The sequence below is a fragment of the Dermacentor variabilis genome, chromosome 8 (genome assembly GCF_050947875.1).
Source record: "Dermacentor variabilis isolate Ectoservices chromosome 8, ASM5094787v1, whole genome shotgun sequence".
NCBI lineage: Eukaryota > Metazoa > Arthropoda > Arachnida > Ixodida > Ixodidae > Dermacentor > Dermacentor variabilis.
The window spans coordinates 106,467,141-106,484,308 of record NC_134575.1 but is presented as its reverse complement, the minus strand read 5'-3'; the positions used below and the strand labels follow the sequence as shown (position 1 = coordinate 106,484,308).

At 44.1% G+C, this 17,168-nt stretch overlaps 1 protein-coding gene and 1 non-coding gene across 2 annotated transcripts in view; both read left to right on the top strand.

Moving 5' to 3' along the window:
• Positions 1–157: 157 nt before the first annotated feature.
• The window catches only part of LOC142590518 (E3 ubiquitin-protein ligase ZNF598-like), a 51,290-nt gene continuing 34,279 nt past the window's right edge, over positions 158–17,168 (top strand). Inside the window, exons 1-2 of the mRNA XM_075702705.1 lie at positions 158–535; positions 13,983–14,240. Coding sequence (XP_075558820.1) covers positions 371–535; positions 13,983–14,240 — 423 coding nt within the window. The 5' untranslated portion in view covers positions 158–370. The remainder of the gene's footprint in view (positions 536–13,982; positions 14,241–17,168) is intronic.
• On the top strand, positions 5,156–5,228 carry TRNAS-UGA (transfer RNA serine (anticodon UGA)). The gene has a single exon. It is a non-coding gene; the product is annotated as a tRNA-Ser (tRNA).

The window sequence follows — 17,168 nt, the reverse complement described above, 5'->3', positions numbered from 1 at the left end:
CGTATAATAACTGCTGATTATTTGTAGCAGAACACCAAACACATAGTTACCAGTAAAAACAAATACCTGCTGTGCTGCCAACTGGGACAAATTGCGACTGATCAAATGGACTGATCTGTGTGTGCGAAACTGCCTTAAATTGAGCTTCCGCTTTGAATTTAGCCGACCTAGGCCGTGCCGTCACTTCCGCTCATCAAGTTGTATTTCTCCATTATCGGCCGTAGCTGTACTGTTGGCTGGCGCCGAGTGTCCGTAGGCCCGCCGTTCAAGCACCGAGCGAAGGAAAAGCCTCCGTATTCGTGTTCCACTTGCTCCGCAAGGAAAGTGACGCAGGTTTTGTGCTTCTCCGCGTTCAGCCTCCGATTCCAAGATGGACGTCAAGGAAGACGACAACGTCTGCATCGTCTGCTGGCGTGAGATCCACGTTTACGCGATCGGCCTGTGCGACCACCCCGTCTGTCACGAGTGTTCCACTCGCATGCGTGTGCTGTGCCGCAAGAGCGAGTGTCCCATCTGTCGCCGTAACCTTCCCAAGGTGAGAATGCTTAGCTAATTTTTCTCTCCTCTCTTCAGCAGCGGGAAACGGCTCCCGAGATAATCACACCGTCGACGCACAACGAGGCGGCTCAATTCCGCGGTCTTCATAACCGCCGGCATGCCTTCCAGATCTGTGTGAAGTTGAAGCCGCGATATGGCTTACTAATCGTTTTTCTTTTAGCCTGCCTCCTCTGTGCACCGCATCACATTGCTTGCAACCGGGACAGATCGGTAGGCATCGCTTCTGCCCATTCTGGCCTTAACCGGTGTGGCCAGGGAGATAGGGGAACGGTCTGCGCTGCTGCCGTCGTGTCCAGGAAGAAACCGAAAGAATGCGTGCCGACTCTGCGCTGCCAGCGGTAGTCGCGGCCGTCCGAGAATTACAGCGTTCTTTTTATTCTCAATCCGATCTCCGAGTGCGACTCGTGACAGTTCCTGCCACCAGAAATCACAGCTTGCAGGCGGTCACACGTCGTGACAACGGTCCGACCCCGCAGTTTAGTTCAGACGAAACTGCCGAGACGGCGTGGTACTTCTTCGAGTGTTATCGCCTCGCTCGATGTCACGTTAATTGCGCCCTTCGCTCTTCATAAAAAAAAAAATTAAAAGAAAAAAACGCTTTAGCAAAAGCGGCAAAGCTCTCTTCCACCAGTTCAATTCGGTAACCGCCGCGCCTACCCGACGGTAATGTTTCGTAACGAAAAAAGCATGGCTGAGATGGGCATACGCCCTCTGTTTTTGATAGTCTTGAGTGCTAGTGTTGGCACGTCTGCTTCGGTGTGTGCGGTCTAAACGGCCGTCTTCGAATGAATGAATGAACGAATGAATGAACTAGAGAAACCAACGAAAGAGTGTTTTATTTCGGTGTCACGCGAAATCACGAATCCCGCGTAGGTGGGCGCCCGTCTTGCAACTTTGATTAACCGCCACCGTCCAGCCGATGTTCGCCGATGTTGACTCGGTCGCCGTTTTTGTATGTACTCGCACCTGTTGCAGCGACCATCGGCAATTGGATTGTTATTCATCCGCCTGCCGCCCGTTCCGAAGCAGTGTCGACTTCTCTTTGCCAAGGACGCGCGATTGTTAGCGCCTACACGATGGCGAGCAGCCTTGACGTATTTGACCTTCGTCTTGTTTCGTTATGAATTAGTCTGAGCATTCTTATTGCACTGTAAGAATGCGAAGGGACGCATGGCGCTTGTATGCTATGATGGGAACTGCCTCGGCTGCCAGGTGTGAAGAAATTGCACAACCCTCTTAGCCTCCCTGTCACAAATCGTGGAATGGACCGTACAGAATGTGTGGCGCAGCTACTTTAGTGTGACAGACCAAACGGCCGCACTTCATGAACCCAGCAAAGAGAGAAAACTGGATTTTGTCACTGCCCTGCGGCTAACCTGCAATTGACTGCTTAACTTGTCGCCAGGGCAGCTTGTGCCATCCAGTACCTTTTGTGAGCAACTTCACGTACACTTTGTATGTTCACATTTTTCCTTAGGTTTAATTTGTTCACACAGAAAATATCAGAGTCACTGCCATGCGTGATCCCCTTTATACTTTGTGTGGGATGCTTTCCAGTCAGTCGCACTGACGTGCAGTTCAGATGCGGGACAATCTTCGGTTGGTTGTGCATCTTTCAATAAAACACCAAAGAAATGCAACTTTCGGGCAGAACAGACGACTAAATGCCGCCTGTTTCTTCCTTCTGTCCTACGGAATCGGATTAAGTCTAGCACTATTGTATTGTTGCAAAACTAGTGCACATGGAAATTGCAATATCTTTGAGCATGTACTTTGCTGATGTCTGCACATAGAGGTTAAGTTTTAGCACGCAGTTTTTACATGAGCTGCATAAGCTGCAAATTTGAATGGTTCAGTCACGACTGTGAAGAGGCTTGGAATAGAATACCATTTATAATAGAGTAGGGTGTGCTTGGCGCAAAAGGGCATGGCATCATGATAATTTTCCAATGAAGCTTTTAATATCATCTTGTGTGCACGAAGCCACCAGTGATCACCTGTTGCCACACCTTCACACCTCTACTTATTGTCCTTCTTTCTGTGCTTGAAGCTGCGCTGCTGTGCCAACTGGAGCGATTCCTGCACAGCTTCCCCTATCGCTACGTGGAGCTCTGGTAATACTGTGGCCTCCTAAGTTAGTTCACTTTGGCATACCGTATTATTCAGTTTATTTTTTATTTCCACCACCAGATGGCGTCACTGCCTTATCCATTGTGAGATTTCTGCTCATGGCCCTGTTGCAAGCACTGCTTTGCCTTGAGGTCTAAAGAGATACAGGCAACAGCCACTGTGTAATGGTGTGTCACAATATGTATAAGTTCTGGGCACTACAAGATATCTAAAGGGAAAGGATAGGCATTCTTCTTATTTTTTTTAATTCATTTTGTTTCAGAATTACTGCCAGCCTCTGCAGAAGGCCTTAGGCAGGAGTGAGACGTGCATACAGGTGGGTACCCAAAAGTAGGCGGAATTACTTTTGAAGAGCTATGTATTTATTCATTTGTTCATTCACAACCTTGTCACTTTGAAGGTACTCTCCGCAACACCTAATACATTTGTCCAATCTGTTATTCCATTCTTCGAAACATTTATTGACCTCGTCTGTTTTGATGGCCTAATAGCCTTTTATGTCATTCTTCATCGGAGGAAAAAAAAAGTCACACGGAGTGAGGCCAGTTGAGTAGGTAGCGTGGGCGCCTGGCCTCGCTCCATGTGACTTATTTTTGTTTCCTCAGGTCCAGAATTACTTGAAAGGACTGCAATTTCATGACGTAGAAGAGGTGAGGGGAAAAACTAAAGAGGAGCTATCAGGCCATCGAAACAGATGAGTTTGAAAAATGTTTCGAAGAATGGAATTGCAAATTTAGACAAATGTATTAAGTGTTGTGGAGAGTAACTGAAAGGTGATAAGGTTGCTTTGTAAAAAAAATGAATAAATACATAGCTTTTTTAAAATAGTACCGGTTACTTTTGGGTACCCCCTCGTAGTAAAAGGGCAAAAATGCATAACAAAAAAAAAAGACCTGTTCACCACAGATGAACAGGTTCAAAACGGTGGTTCAATTGATACATACATTAGAAAATCGTTCATTCCGCATTCCGATAAATACGAAAGAAACAGTTCTAGATGAAGTATATTGAAGAACATGGAGAATAAAAGCAGGTATGTTAAACCACACGGACATGAAATGCTAAGCACCACACATGAGCTGATTAAAGATGGCGTCTCAATTTTGATAAAAGACCCTCGACAGTCGTGCAATTGTATGTGTAAACTCGATTAAATATCAATATTTAGCTTGATGTTCATAAGTGCAGTCTGGCAACACGGCAGGCTATGTTAAAAAAATGTCACAGGGCCACCTTAATGTATACTAGTTAAGATTGGCTGGCTCGTTATGAATTCCATTTACCCTTAGTTCATTTATTCCAAAGCACTCTCATTCAAGCTTGCAGTTTACACAAATTACGCAGTTATGCAGAGAAAATACCTCATCCACTGCTCCTAAAAAGTTAGACAAATTTGCTGCTTTGAGGAAATACCCATTAGGCCAGAAAGCAGCTCTCTTAAAAAGTGGAGAGTTACACATTGATGTTCTTTTTTTTCTGTTTTTTTTTTTTTAAATCAGTTGCTCTTGAGTGACTGCAGCTTGATCATTATTTCAAATGCAACCAATTAAGTAAAGATCCGTTCTGCACTTGCTGTGGTTTCAAGTATGGAGTAAGTGCTACCTTCTATGTTCTGGTCTTTTTAGTTAAATCTAAATGGCCCCTAGTTCAAGTTAGGTTCTATATGAGTGTACATCACAGAGAGGATACACTGAGATGGTTACATTCGAAAGTCCCAAGGTGATGAAACTCTTTGGGAGACCCCTTCAAACGAAACTCATTTATAAGTGTGCCCCCCGCAGGGGCGTCGGCGTCAGCAAGCGTTTGGTGTGTTGCATCACCAGGTACCTGAGCACATGAGGGTTGGACCCTCTTGCGTCTAGCCATGAGCGGCTCAGCGGTGTCCTGGGAAAAGAGGATCCTGGGGGTTGAGCCAATGCTTAGTGTTAGGGCCTTCATGGCTCCATCGACAAAGGCAACACAACCTTTGGCCTCTGCTTCGACACTCCCGGACTGACCTATCCGGGAGAAATCAGTAGTTGCCTTTTCCTATCCTCTCCACCTATTCCTATTTCCTATTCCCCACCTGTGGCAAGTTGTTTCTTCATCCACTTTCACCTCCATTAATTTGTCGTTTCTTTATTTCATTTATTAAGCACAAGTAATTTCCCCTATGTTGTCCTTGGTGTCAATGTTTGTTGGCTTCTTATGACATGACTAATAAAAATCGTACCCCTTGGTTAACCCCTTTTCTTCTCGTTTATTACATAACAAGGGTCTCGAATCCAGCAACATTGATGCCTTCCGGTAGTATGTGTGGGTTTATTGACCGGTTGCCTTCACCCAAAAAGGTCACATTCTCGTGATGCCTGCGGCAGAAAGGATGTTCCACATCCACCGCCAAGGTCTGTTGGTGGCGGCGCTGGCTAACACTCCCAGGGTTCCACTAGCAAACATAAATACCCAAGAAAGTGGATAGGGAACCGGTGCCGCGGTAGCTGAATTGGTAGAGCATCGCACTTGAAATGCGAAGGTTCTGGGATCGTTCCCCACCTGTGGCAAGTTGTTTTTTTATCCACTTTCATTTCCATTAATTTATCGTTTCTTTATTTCATTTATTAAGGACAAGTAATTTCCCTTATGTTGTCCTCGGTGTCAGTGTTTGTTGGCTTTTTATAATATTGTTAGTACAGAGTAGCCAAGGAATACTCAAGAACACACAGTTAAAGAGGACACCATGAAAAGCTCTGAGAACAAAATACTAAGACCGCAGTCGCCACACTCACTCACGAGCACTCCACACTTATTTCATAGGTGTGAAGTAGAGTGCCTTGTGTGTCTCGTTTCTGCTGTTGTCCAGAATGCGGTGTCATTTACCTCTTTGAGTAAGGACGGCTGTGAGAGGGCATAAGTACGAATAGGAGTGAGATCTGGCGAGTTTGACTGGATGTTAGTAAGGACGCAAGGAAGTCCTAGTTAACAGGAGGCTCTAGCTTGGGGGCTCCTGTCTAAATACATGGGAAAGGAGAAATTGTTTTTCTCGACAACCACTGCACCAAAATTGATGAGGTTTGTTGCACTTCAAAAAAAAAAGTTATATCCTAGGGACTGTTGGTAGCAAATTTCTGATTTAGGCTGTAATTTTGTTATTAAAAGTTGTGACAAATGACAAATTTTCAGAAAATGAAACTATCAAGTTTACAGTTTTTTAAACATGCCAATGAAAAACGTTATCACAATTCTGTAAATTGCGTCTAATAGTATATCTAAAGTGGACGAAACTGATATGCGTGTCCCTCAATAGACCACTAATATGCAAGTAGAACTTTTGCAAAACCGTTAACAACATAACAAATTTACGTAAGATACAAATTGAAATAAAATTTTTTACAGAACTGCAATATCGTTTCTTGGTGCAGAGCTGCAGATTTGTAAACTTCGTGTTCACATTTTTTTCTAACTTACCAATTCTTGAAATTTCCCGCTTTAAAAAAAAAAAATTCAGGCCTTAACACACTGCTTCCAGCTGTCACTAAAATTTAATTTTCTCTCTCAAGTGCAATAAGTTTAATTGAAATCGGCCCAGTGGTTGTCTTGGAAAAGCGTCTCTGCATTTTACATGTATTTGAATAAGCGGCATCGAAGTTGGGCCCGAGCTAAAGCCTCCCCTTAAACTGAGTACGAGAGAGTCAGTTACGGTGCTTTTGAATGGATGTGAGTGCGTGCCGGTGAGTGGAACTGCATGCAAATATCAGCGCAAGTGGGTGCTGGTAAGTGCGAATGGAAGTGGCTGTGAATGCGAGTGAGTGCTTGTGAGTATAGGTAGGAACGTGGCAAGTGCTAACAGTACTAACGTGCTAACAGTACTAAAGTGCTAGCAAGTGCTAACAGCTGTGAGTGTGCACATGTCCTGCGAATGTATTGGTGAGTGAGCATTCGCTCATTCTGCCAACCCATGAGAAATGCACAGTAGCAGCATAGCTCTATATAACATTCGCAACCATGAACTTGCAACAAAACGAGCAACATTAAAAATAATTATAAAGAAAGAAACAATATAAAAAATAAGAAAGAAATACTACAAACCAGTTGCAGTTCTAACTTATATAATTGGGCTTAAAATGAAGTAAAGAGGGTATAAGAGTTCTTGATACCTTATAGGGTGCTTGCGAATATATTATAAACTTTTGAATAACAAGTTGAACATTGCCCTCGTTGAAATGAGTAGTCATTATTTGTAATTGTGAATATTTTTTTAATAATTATAAGATTTATTGAAATTGTCAACTGTGCTCAGTCAGACATAAAGTTGGAGCAAAAGTAAGATAAGCTTAATCCCTGGGGCCATAGACATAAAGCACAAGTGGTGGAGCAGGCTAAGTCGCTCAGGGAGCCAGACCTTACCGGCTAAACCTCAGTCATTCACACTCTTCACTCGGAAGAGTCCTGCATATACAAACTAAATACATATTTATTCCTAATGCTCCATTTGGGGCTTCATAAGGAAGGTTTCATAATGTGCGCTGTAATTACAGAAACTGGCTAACATTACTAATACTAGGATGCAAACATTGTTTTGTAATAATGGGGAGAACAGGTACTGATTAGTTGAAAACTATTTCCTTTGATTTGGTCTCAAAAATTACTATTTGCAACACCCTCAATTCTTTACACTGCTGTATCTGATATGCATCAGGCTGTATCACAGAGTGCTGTGCTAGCTCTTACCTGCTAAGTGCCTGTTGCATACCAGGGATTGCTTTTTAGCTGATGGAGCACATGAGAGCAAAACAAGAAGTTTGCAGGTTTAGCTAACATGCACAGACAAATATGTGCCGTTCTTTCTGTTCTAATACTATGCATAAACAAGCATGGTGCACAGTCCCTTAACCAGTCCCCTGCTTCATGCTGAAGAGGCTTGTACCTGGAGCACCTTATTTACCTGCTTGAACATCTTGAAGGGCTCCTCACCAGGTTTAAGTCATTGGATACAGACAAGTGGTGCATACATTGTGCGGCGACAATCATTCATTGAAAACCTTGCACACAAGAAGCTATTGTGTGCGAGCTGGACTATCCATACAGTGGCCATATGGCAGCGCGTACATGGAAAATTGCTGAACTCCGTTCCGATTACTGGTAGCACCCTGTTTGCAGGAAAAATAGCACTTGTCATACTTATCATTGAGAGAAGTGACGGGTGCATGCCCCTGTTGCAGCTCATATTGAGCACGATAATAGCACATATGGGAAATGAATACCAAATTCTAAAAAGAATTCTAATAGGACCCATCTCACTATAAATGTTGACGTTAATGTGATTAGCGTTGAAGCAATGTAGCGATGTGCCGTATTGGTGCCGCCAAAGCGCATCACGCTTGAAGCATGTATGCAGCCAGACGGAGTCTTCTTCTTCCTCTTTGAGTTCCTGCTCCTCCTTGTAGCAGTGGCCGGTTGTGCACTTAATACAGCTGTGCAGAATCTTGTAAATTACTTGGTACAGCAGACGAATCACATTTAACGTCGACAGTCGTCGTGTTCCCCTGAGTTCCCACTGCTGCATGTGAATGTAAGCAGCAGTGACCCAAGTCGGTGGCAAATGGTCGGGCAGAGACAAACACACAGACATCTGCAAACTGGATGAAGTTCCTTAAAAAAGGGTAATTGCATTAAAAAATGTATGAGATGCCATGCTGGTGGGCGGTTCTTATAACCGTGTTCGAAGCGCCCACAATATATTACACATATGGCGGCTGCAAGGACAGCTGAACATTCAGGCGAGAGCCCACGCGTTTCTATTCTCAGAGCAGCCACTCTCCCTGCCAGCTGAGGCGATGTCGTAGCTCTCGCTTACTTGTCATAGGGCCCACCTGTGGGTGGGACCTGGCCCAATTTCACGTATCATGGAGGGCTAATGGCACATTTGGAATAAAAAATTGTGGCAGAGCCCATCTCTAGGTGTCTGTCGGCGGTAATGCATTAACATTGAAGTAATGTAGTATCGCAACATAGTGCCACCTTTGAATCGAGTTATATGTATGAGGCGTGTACTGTAGCAGGACTCTACTATGGCACTTCCCTAAGAACACTACATGCCACCTAGTGGCACTGCCACGAAGTCTGCGCTTGGCCTTTGAAACGCATGGCATGTTGGTGCATGCAAACATGTCATGTGGCAACTGGGTTCCTCCCTCACACTTCTTTCTGGACAAGCTACGCCATCTAATGGCACTGCTGAGAAGTCCATGCAAGGGCACCAAGACGAGAAGTGTGACACAGCGGTGCCTAAAAATGCTGAGAATTTTTCGACGGTGCCTCTAGTCCCATCTCTAGCTCACAATGACGCCACAAGTTTAGAGTTCAACTGGACAATTGGGCATTGCTGTGAAGCATTTATATAGCCTTGCAAAGAAGTGTAGCCTAGCACGTTATGAGAGTTCTATCTGCACAAAAACAGCCTGAATACGAAAACAAAAAGCTTGGAATCTATGATGTCAACTTTTCGTAGAAAACTCTTTGAGATTTACTGCATTTAGAATTGTGATATTGTCAGGTTTTTTCTGACTGTGCATATATGCCTAAAACTGCTCTGGAAGCCCTCATATGTGTGTGTAGTGCATGTCAATTTTTTTTATACATTGCTTTTTTTTAATACTTACCTGAGTAGTGTATTTGGGACAGTCATTAGAAAGGCCATCTTTTCAAATTTTCAATATTTAAAAGAAATATGTAAGATCTAAAAATGATAATAGGTTGTGGGTGCAACTTCCAGTTGGTGGAATGCTCTTCCTCTCTTGTTTCCCCTGTTTCCTAGTATTTCTACATTTCAGTTGAAAAACACAGTTACATGCCGACTGCAACAAAACTTTGGACTGAGTAAAGAGCCTAGTTTAAGATAATACAGACACTGAGCAGCCTCCTTGCAAAATTTGACACTCGAAATAAGAGCGGAAGCATCACGAAATGCTCGCAAAAGACTAGCCATTTTTGATACTGAAATTAAAAAAAAAAAAGTACACTGCCTTTAGAGCCTGCCATAAGTGACACACGACCGAGTTTGCGATCTCTCGGCTTGACCGAGAATCTTGGAGGCCATGCGGCTGCATGCCGTAGATGCTGTGAACACCGCGGTTTGCCACGATGAGCCCTCTCGCCGCTAAGACACTCGGAACTACTGCGTGCTCTAATTAGGCTCTGTAGTTCTCCAGGCGTGGTGACTTGAGCCATCCCTGGCACCCGCGGCAAGCCGAAAATGTCTCAAAAACACAGATGCGAGGTGCTCTGATTTACGTCATAGTGACACCACCAGATGCACACATCATCAGCTTAGGTTGCTAACAAAAAAAAAAAAACTACATTTACCAGCTCTCCAGCTTTGCCAAGATTGGTTCGGGGGTATATACTGCTCATTTAACACAAGTTTAGCCAAAATGAAATTTTGTTCCAGTTGGTCTTTAATTTTCCTGTGCTTCAAACTATTAACATAAAGCTTGGACAAAACAAATGAACATAGCACCATGATTGCTCCTTTCTTTTTGTGTAAATTCTGTATTCATGCTTTGTCTTGTTCTATATTTGGGCTACCATCGTGCATCGTTAGCTAGCTAACAGTGGTTTCGAATACCATTTTCAAGACCTTCCGCGGCACTCACAAGCGCTCTGCACCACCTAAATTTTTTTTTTCTGGGTGGCGGTGATCTTTAAACAGGCTCGGAGGGTGCAGGAATTTGGAAGCAAAAATGGCCAACTCTGGAAGTGCTGGACGCACTCCAAAACATTGCAAATTTCACGATTGTGCTCTGTCTGTGGTTGTTTCTTAGATGACTTGAGCAACAGCAAGTCAGAGGATCCTGCCTTTCCATCTGAATTTAATTGAGGGGGCTACAAGGGGGGATGCATTGCCAATTTGTGCTCCCCCACTATACCAGGCCATTCAGCACCAGCCAGCTAAAGTAAATGCATACCAGACTACCAGAAAAAGCAGCGTTGGCAAAACCTAGCAAAAAACAGTTTACTGCAAGATTTGCAACATTTCCTCTTGTTTTACATCAAGGAGCTGTTTTGCAACATGACACACAGAACTATAAGTGGCGAGAATTTGCAGTGGCGCCCTCTCGCGAGTGACGTCACAGCAAGGACGCCACTCGCTCTGGCTCGCTCTGCGGCCGCGCGTGCTCATTGCCTTCGTGTATGCTTGGGGTATGGGTGGCTCGAGCCATAGTGATTGAAGGTTATGTCGGCTTCTTTCTGCTTCCATGCCTGAACCACTGTTCCTTCTTCAAAAGCGCGTGAGTCGAGAAAGTTTGCGACTTGAATATCGCAAGCCATGCAGCGTTGAATGTCTCTACTGGTTTTGCAATGCATATATGCGCTGTGTCTGTCCATAAATTTTGAGTAAAAAACGAATGTCTGCAAATTCAATACGCGAATTTGTGTACGATGCTTCGCTAAATACGTACCATTCCCTTAGTACTTAGCTATGAGAGACATTCTACATGGAAGAAAAATCTTGGTATTTGGTGTCAACGTGTTGTACGTGTTAGACACTGCCCTGCGAAGCTCTCATCATGATTCTTATTACTCTGGTGAGTTGTTCTAGTCAAATATGGGCACTTTATTAATACGTAAAAGAAAGAGTTAGGTGCGCATTTCGTATGAAAAAGTTTGCTACTACTTTCACCGCTCCCTGAAACAAGCCCCCATAAAACGAATTGCTCATGGCTGCTAACCCGACGGCATGTTATGTAGATTATTTACATAGTTAATTCACAAGTACCATAGTAGCAATTACCTGAAAGAAAAGTTTCGTGGTGAAGGTCGAGAGCCAATCAATAGCAAGCGATGAAATGTCTCATGGTGGCCCTAGTAGCCTTTATCGACAATATGGCGCAGACCTCGAACAATGTTAGCAACCGACTGTACTTATGGTGAGGCACGCGTTGTTCGCGAAACCCATCAGTGCCGTACAAGCTCGAATTGAAACCATAAAGCAGTTTTTTACAGCGCCAGTTGCAATGCCTAAACTATACTCGAGTACTGCAGCACAGCTTAGGCTGCCTAGAAAAGGAAATTTTAAGCACCTTCTGCTTCACCATGTCTCGATCCAGTGTTGTTTAACTCTACAACCGGAGAACTATTCGCTTCGTCATTACAATAAAGAAAACCTCGCAAAACTTCGTAAGGAAGACACAACAAGCCTTACATATTTCACTTGATTTTTGACCCTCCACCGGGGAATTATATCTTCAATGTGTCCCATACTACTAATGAATGACAGTTCGGCTTCTTTCTGGCTGCAGCCATACAGTCCAAAACTCATATTTCACTAAAAAATTTGCGCCGAGCGGCCTGTGTCAGATCGCCAAGCAGGTTCGTCATGTATATTCCTCATGCAACAAACACCAATAAATTGCCCAAGTAAGTTGAACGTTTAGCACAGTAAAATGAGTATATATTGGTGCATTCCTTTTCGTATTCTGCAAACAGCTGCAAGCCTACAGTTCCACTGCCAGACCTCGAGGTTTTTGGCTACTCTTGTGTGGCAGCGTGTCGACTCTTCATGAGGGGAATGCTACCGCGCAGCGCCCAAAGCATACTCGGCTCACGACTGGACCTGGACCATAGCATTACATGGGGCCCCGCGCACAACGGACTCGACGGGAACGAAAGGGCAGACCGCATAGCTCGAGGAAGCAACAACAGAGCAGCGGCCGGAACCCTAGAGGAACCACTGTTCGCAGTGCGCGACATATTAGAGAACCAGAGGAGGGAGAGACGGACCTACGGCCCGCCGCACTGCAAACTAAATAGAAGACAAACCCAAGACTGGCGTTGCATACAAACCAATTCATACCCACACCTAAACCTCTTACACAAGAAGCACCCGACATATTACACCGACACCTGCCCGTGGTGCGGCGCAAAACCCACACTGGCCCACATAACGTGGGAATGTACAGCTCGGCCAAGCAATGTCAATTCACCTTTTCTAAGCGTCACAGACTTCGTACGGCAGTGGGAGGCACTATTCGCAAGCGAGGATCAGGGGAGCCAGTTGGCTCTCCTGGACCAAGCTCAGCGAGCTGCAAGAGCCAGTGGAGCCCTGGACTGAGGGCCCCACCCGACCTGCCATAACTCCGATTAACTAAGCAATAAAGTTTTCTCTCTCTCTCTCAGCTGCAACCCTCAATTAGCTTTACTTCAAATTACCGCCATTAAACACGCGAATAACCGCCTAATTTAGAGAAGTACTTGAAGAAGCCAAGTGGGGCTGGTATAATGTAAACTGCAGTGTTAGTTAAGTCCCAGTGTTACTGCTGAGCGTTTCTGTGAAGAAATGCAAAAATTCGATACTATACCATGAACTACTCGTCGTGAGCAAACCTGTTGTAGCAGATGAAAATGAAGGTAAATGTTGTAGAAGTCATATATAGCCAGCGTTTGTGATATATTTGTTGCACTGCTTCTGGTATGGTATCATAACTGGATTCTCATATGCTATGTTTTCGCGGTTGTTGATCCGCACATGAAAAAGCCGCACTGGGCTGGTCTGCGTTCCTTCGGCTGGCACTGTAGCGTTGCCTTTGAGAACTGTATTGTCGTCTAAGAAATAAACTCTTCGAATAATTTTTCCTGAACGAAGACGTCGTAAAGATATATTTGAGACGACCGCTGTAAGTATACAAGCAGAGAGAACGAGAGCGAACAAATGAAAACACTGCAGAAGGCGTCCGGATGCCCCCCGAACTGCAGCAGACGACAAGCGCGAGTACTTGCCCTGACGTCACACGAGCGGCACTCGCAGCACCCCTGTAGTTCATTCTTGGGACTAATAGGGCTTTGAGATAATTGGTTCTAGTGGGAGTGCTGCTCGAGACAAAATTTTTATTTCTTCACAGATAGTGAGTGTTAGGTGGCGAAAGATTTTGCGTATTTCATAATCTTTATAGGAATATTTATTTTTAGGTACAAGGATATCTTTGCAAGCTTTGTTCAGTATTATTCTACAGTTTTGTTTTTGGCAATAAAAAATTATGTTTGCCACAGAGAACTGGTTAATAAAACTTCTATGCCGGAAAAGCATATTTGTTAAACTTTCTGTTTGCGTATTTGCATAAAATGTTAATTGTGATAGTTCCTTCAGAAAAACAATCTAGTGTAACCTACAAAAAATGGCCATTTTACCCTCCTCCTCCCCCCATTTCCCAGTAAGGTAAGAGTTAATTAAGAAGTGCTTGTGCTTTCGTGACAAGTCAGTGAATGCCTTCATGTGACCATCCCAGTCTGCTCATTGCACGCCACCCTTCTATATGCAGGTGATCTTTGTGAAGGAGTGCCGCCCCTATGAAGAGCTGAACAAGCGGCTGTACCAGGTGGACGTGCGGCCGCATATATGCTTCGAGGATGAGTCGGTGCGGCAGGCCTACCGCGAGCTACTCGACAACCGCTGCAAGTACTGCCCACTGGCACAGGGCAAGCCGGCGCCAATCTTCAGCAACTTTGGCATGCTGCGGAACCATGTGCGCAAGGAGCACAACCGCACCTACTGCGACCTCTGCGTCGAGCACCTCAAGGTAGCTGGCCGCCACTGGCTCGCCTGCCTGCTTTATCACTTTTTATTATTACTATTTGCCTTTCGAGTTTTTGTATTGAACATTGTTTGCCTTTCAGTTTTGTTGTATTAGTGCAAAGTCTACTGAAGTGCACCGTTGAGCAGAAGTGTAAGGACTGGGGACCTCGCGATAAATCCGATATTCTTCTCCACTTACGAATGCAACTTGAAATTGCTGAACTCCATACTTGGCATTGTGACCTTTCCAGTGCACTTTACATTTTCAGTTTGTGTGTCTGAATTACAAATAAACTCAGTTTTGTTTTTTTCCAGTGAGCCTGTGCTTTGTATACTTTTGCTCGGTGCTGTACAGAAGGAATAGAGCTGTCAGGACCCAACAATATTGTTGAAGGGTTTGAACAAAACATTTCGCGGGGCATATGCATCAATAGACAGCATGCAAACAGCGCAGGAGTGTTAATATTAATGATGCAAATAACACAAAAGCAGAATAAGCAGAGAAAAAATAGAATAAATGTAAAATCCCAAGTAAACACAAAAGCATGAACACAAAACAAGAAAATGCGGCACTTATTAACTAGTAGCTCTAATAACAAACATTTGTAAGTCTTCTGGAACATACAACAGTCAAACGCCTATACAGTGAAATGAACTGTATAAAAAAAAGACTAACTTTTTCCCGGCTAAATTCCTATCTTTCCTATTTATTGTGAACACCTCTACAACGATGGCCACTACAACCAATTGGCCTGTACAGGGAAGTAACTTAGGCCTCCCCGATGGCTGATTTTTTGCTTTAAAGCCATGTAGCAGTGCCGCCCACTGCCCTCTGCAGACGTCAAGGTACGGTCATTGCTAGGGAGGTGCTTGACGAAAGTGTCGATATCGGAAGTAATCCTGCTGCCCTGCTCCAGGAATTGCCGAACTAGTACACTACTTGCAATAATGCATCAACGGGTGCGACGGCTTGCGAATACGTCACATTTGATGACGGCATGGTTATGTAATTTTAACTGACAACCAAAGACATTTTCAAGGACATCAAAGGTAGAAAGGATGCAAATTTCAACGAAGGCAACAGTGAGAGAGAATGCTGCAAACGAACCAAGGATTTTGACGGCGAGGGACTCGACAGCGGCATTCTGCGATCTGCGGCTTTACTTTGCTTAGTTCCTGTGTTTCGCCGCGGAGTGTACTGTGAACCTTGGTGCAATAATGGTGGCTGCAGTTGCGCATTTTGTCGGACAAGGTGCGCATAGCAAATTAACGACCTATTTCACTAAGTCTCTTTGGAATTCATGTTAAATCAAGGTTTGCTTTTGTTGAACATGCTTAGGCTCCTCTGTTGTGAGTGGCACGCAGTGCGGGCTTTACAATGAAGTGGCTTGCATAATGAGACGTTTGACTGTATAACGGTTATAATGTGCCGACTGGCACTATTGTTTAAATCATTCCAAGTTATAATGTGGAAAAATTCAAAGGCTTGATTGTAATAATTAGCATGTATTTCGGTAAGAAGGTACCAATGGCGTAACGTGGAGAGAGTTGTGTCAGAGGGAGAAGTCGGACATTAGTTAAATGTAATTCGTTGGTGTTAAGTAAATGCATTAGAGAGGCAGTATTGTATTGAACAAGGTCACATTGTTAGTGCTTCATTCATTTGACATTGTTCATTTACTGTCCACTGGGATAGCACTCTTTCAAAGTCCCAATTTCCCTGCATTGTGTCCTTCGAAATGGGAGTTCCAAGTGTAATTGAGGATTTGTTAGTTATTGGTCCATTAGCTTGCTTTCAGTTTGTAAAAATATTCATGAAGGTAGCTTCCAATAAAATCAGGGCAACACTTGAGTCAACTTACAGAACAGGCTAGCTTGAAGAAGCGGTTTGGAACAATGGACCACATTTCATGTCACCACTTAGGCAGTGACAAAATTTGTGGAATATAACCAGCCCCTTTATGACCTCTGTAGGTCACTGGGAATTATTTTAATTCAGTAGAGGTACCAGCACTCATGTAAGTGGGGTCAAGGAGTGGAGAAAACGTAACTACATATCATAGAAAATGCATAGAGAGATTCAGCAGTTACCATATTCCTTCAGAAAAAGAGAGCACGGAAGTACTGGTTAAGGTATTTGTAAAGCAAGGAGATGCAATATCTCCAATCTCACTGCGTGCTTGCAAGAAGTAAAGTTAATATTCGAGATTTGGAAGGATGAGGTGTTAGGAGGTGTTAGGATGGATAGGGGGAATGTCTCGGCAACCTAGTGATGCCCTGTCTAGTCTGCGAGTAGGTTTGATAGTTCATATGCAGAAGACGAAGGTAATGTTCAATAGCCTGGCAAGAGAATGGGAATTTGTGATTCACAGACAGGCTATTAAAACTTTGCAGAAGAGCCGTCTATACCAAGTCATTCAGGTTAGAAGATGGAGATTTCAAGAAGAGTAAAAATTAGTTGGTGCACGCAATGTGCTCTCAAGTTGTTAGCAGCAGCTTACCTGTACCCTTGAAAAGAAAACTATGCAGCCAGTGCATTCTGCCACAACCAGCTTAGGGGCTGGAACTTAGAAGAACACAAAGAAACTTCAGGAGCTAATGACTGCACAATGAGTGATGGAATAGAAAGTGATAGGTGTTTATGACAGGTAGAAGGCTTTGTAAATCAGAAAGAAAGCACACATGATGTTCTAGTTGAGAGTGTTTCATAGGTTTTTAGTCCCAAGGGTAGCGTAGACTCAGTGGTCTGCAGCTTGGCCTGGTAGATCAGCGAAGAGGGCCTGAGCATAGACAAAGCGGAGCAGGACAAAAAATTACGACGATTACGATACTCCATAATGCGAAATTTGAGCGCAGCTCTATATGCGTTTTCATTTTGTGATTTATTGGATGGCGCGTAGCAGGGGGCGGCAGAAAGTTAGGTGGGCAGATG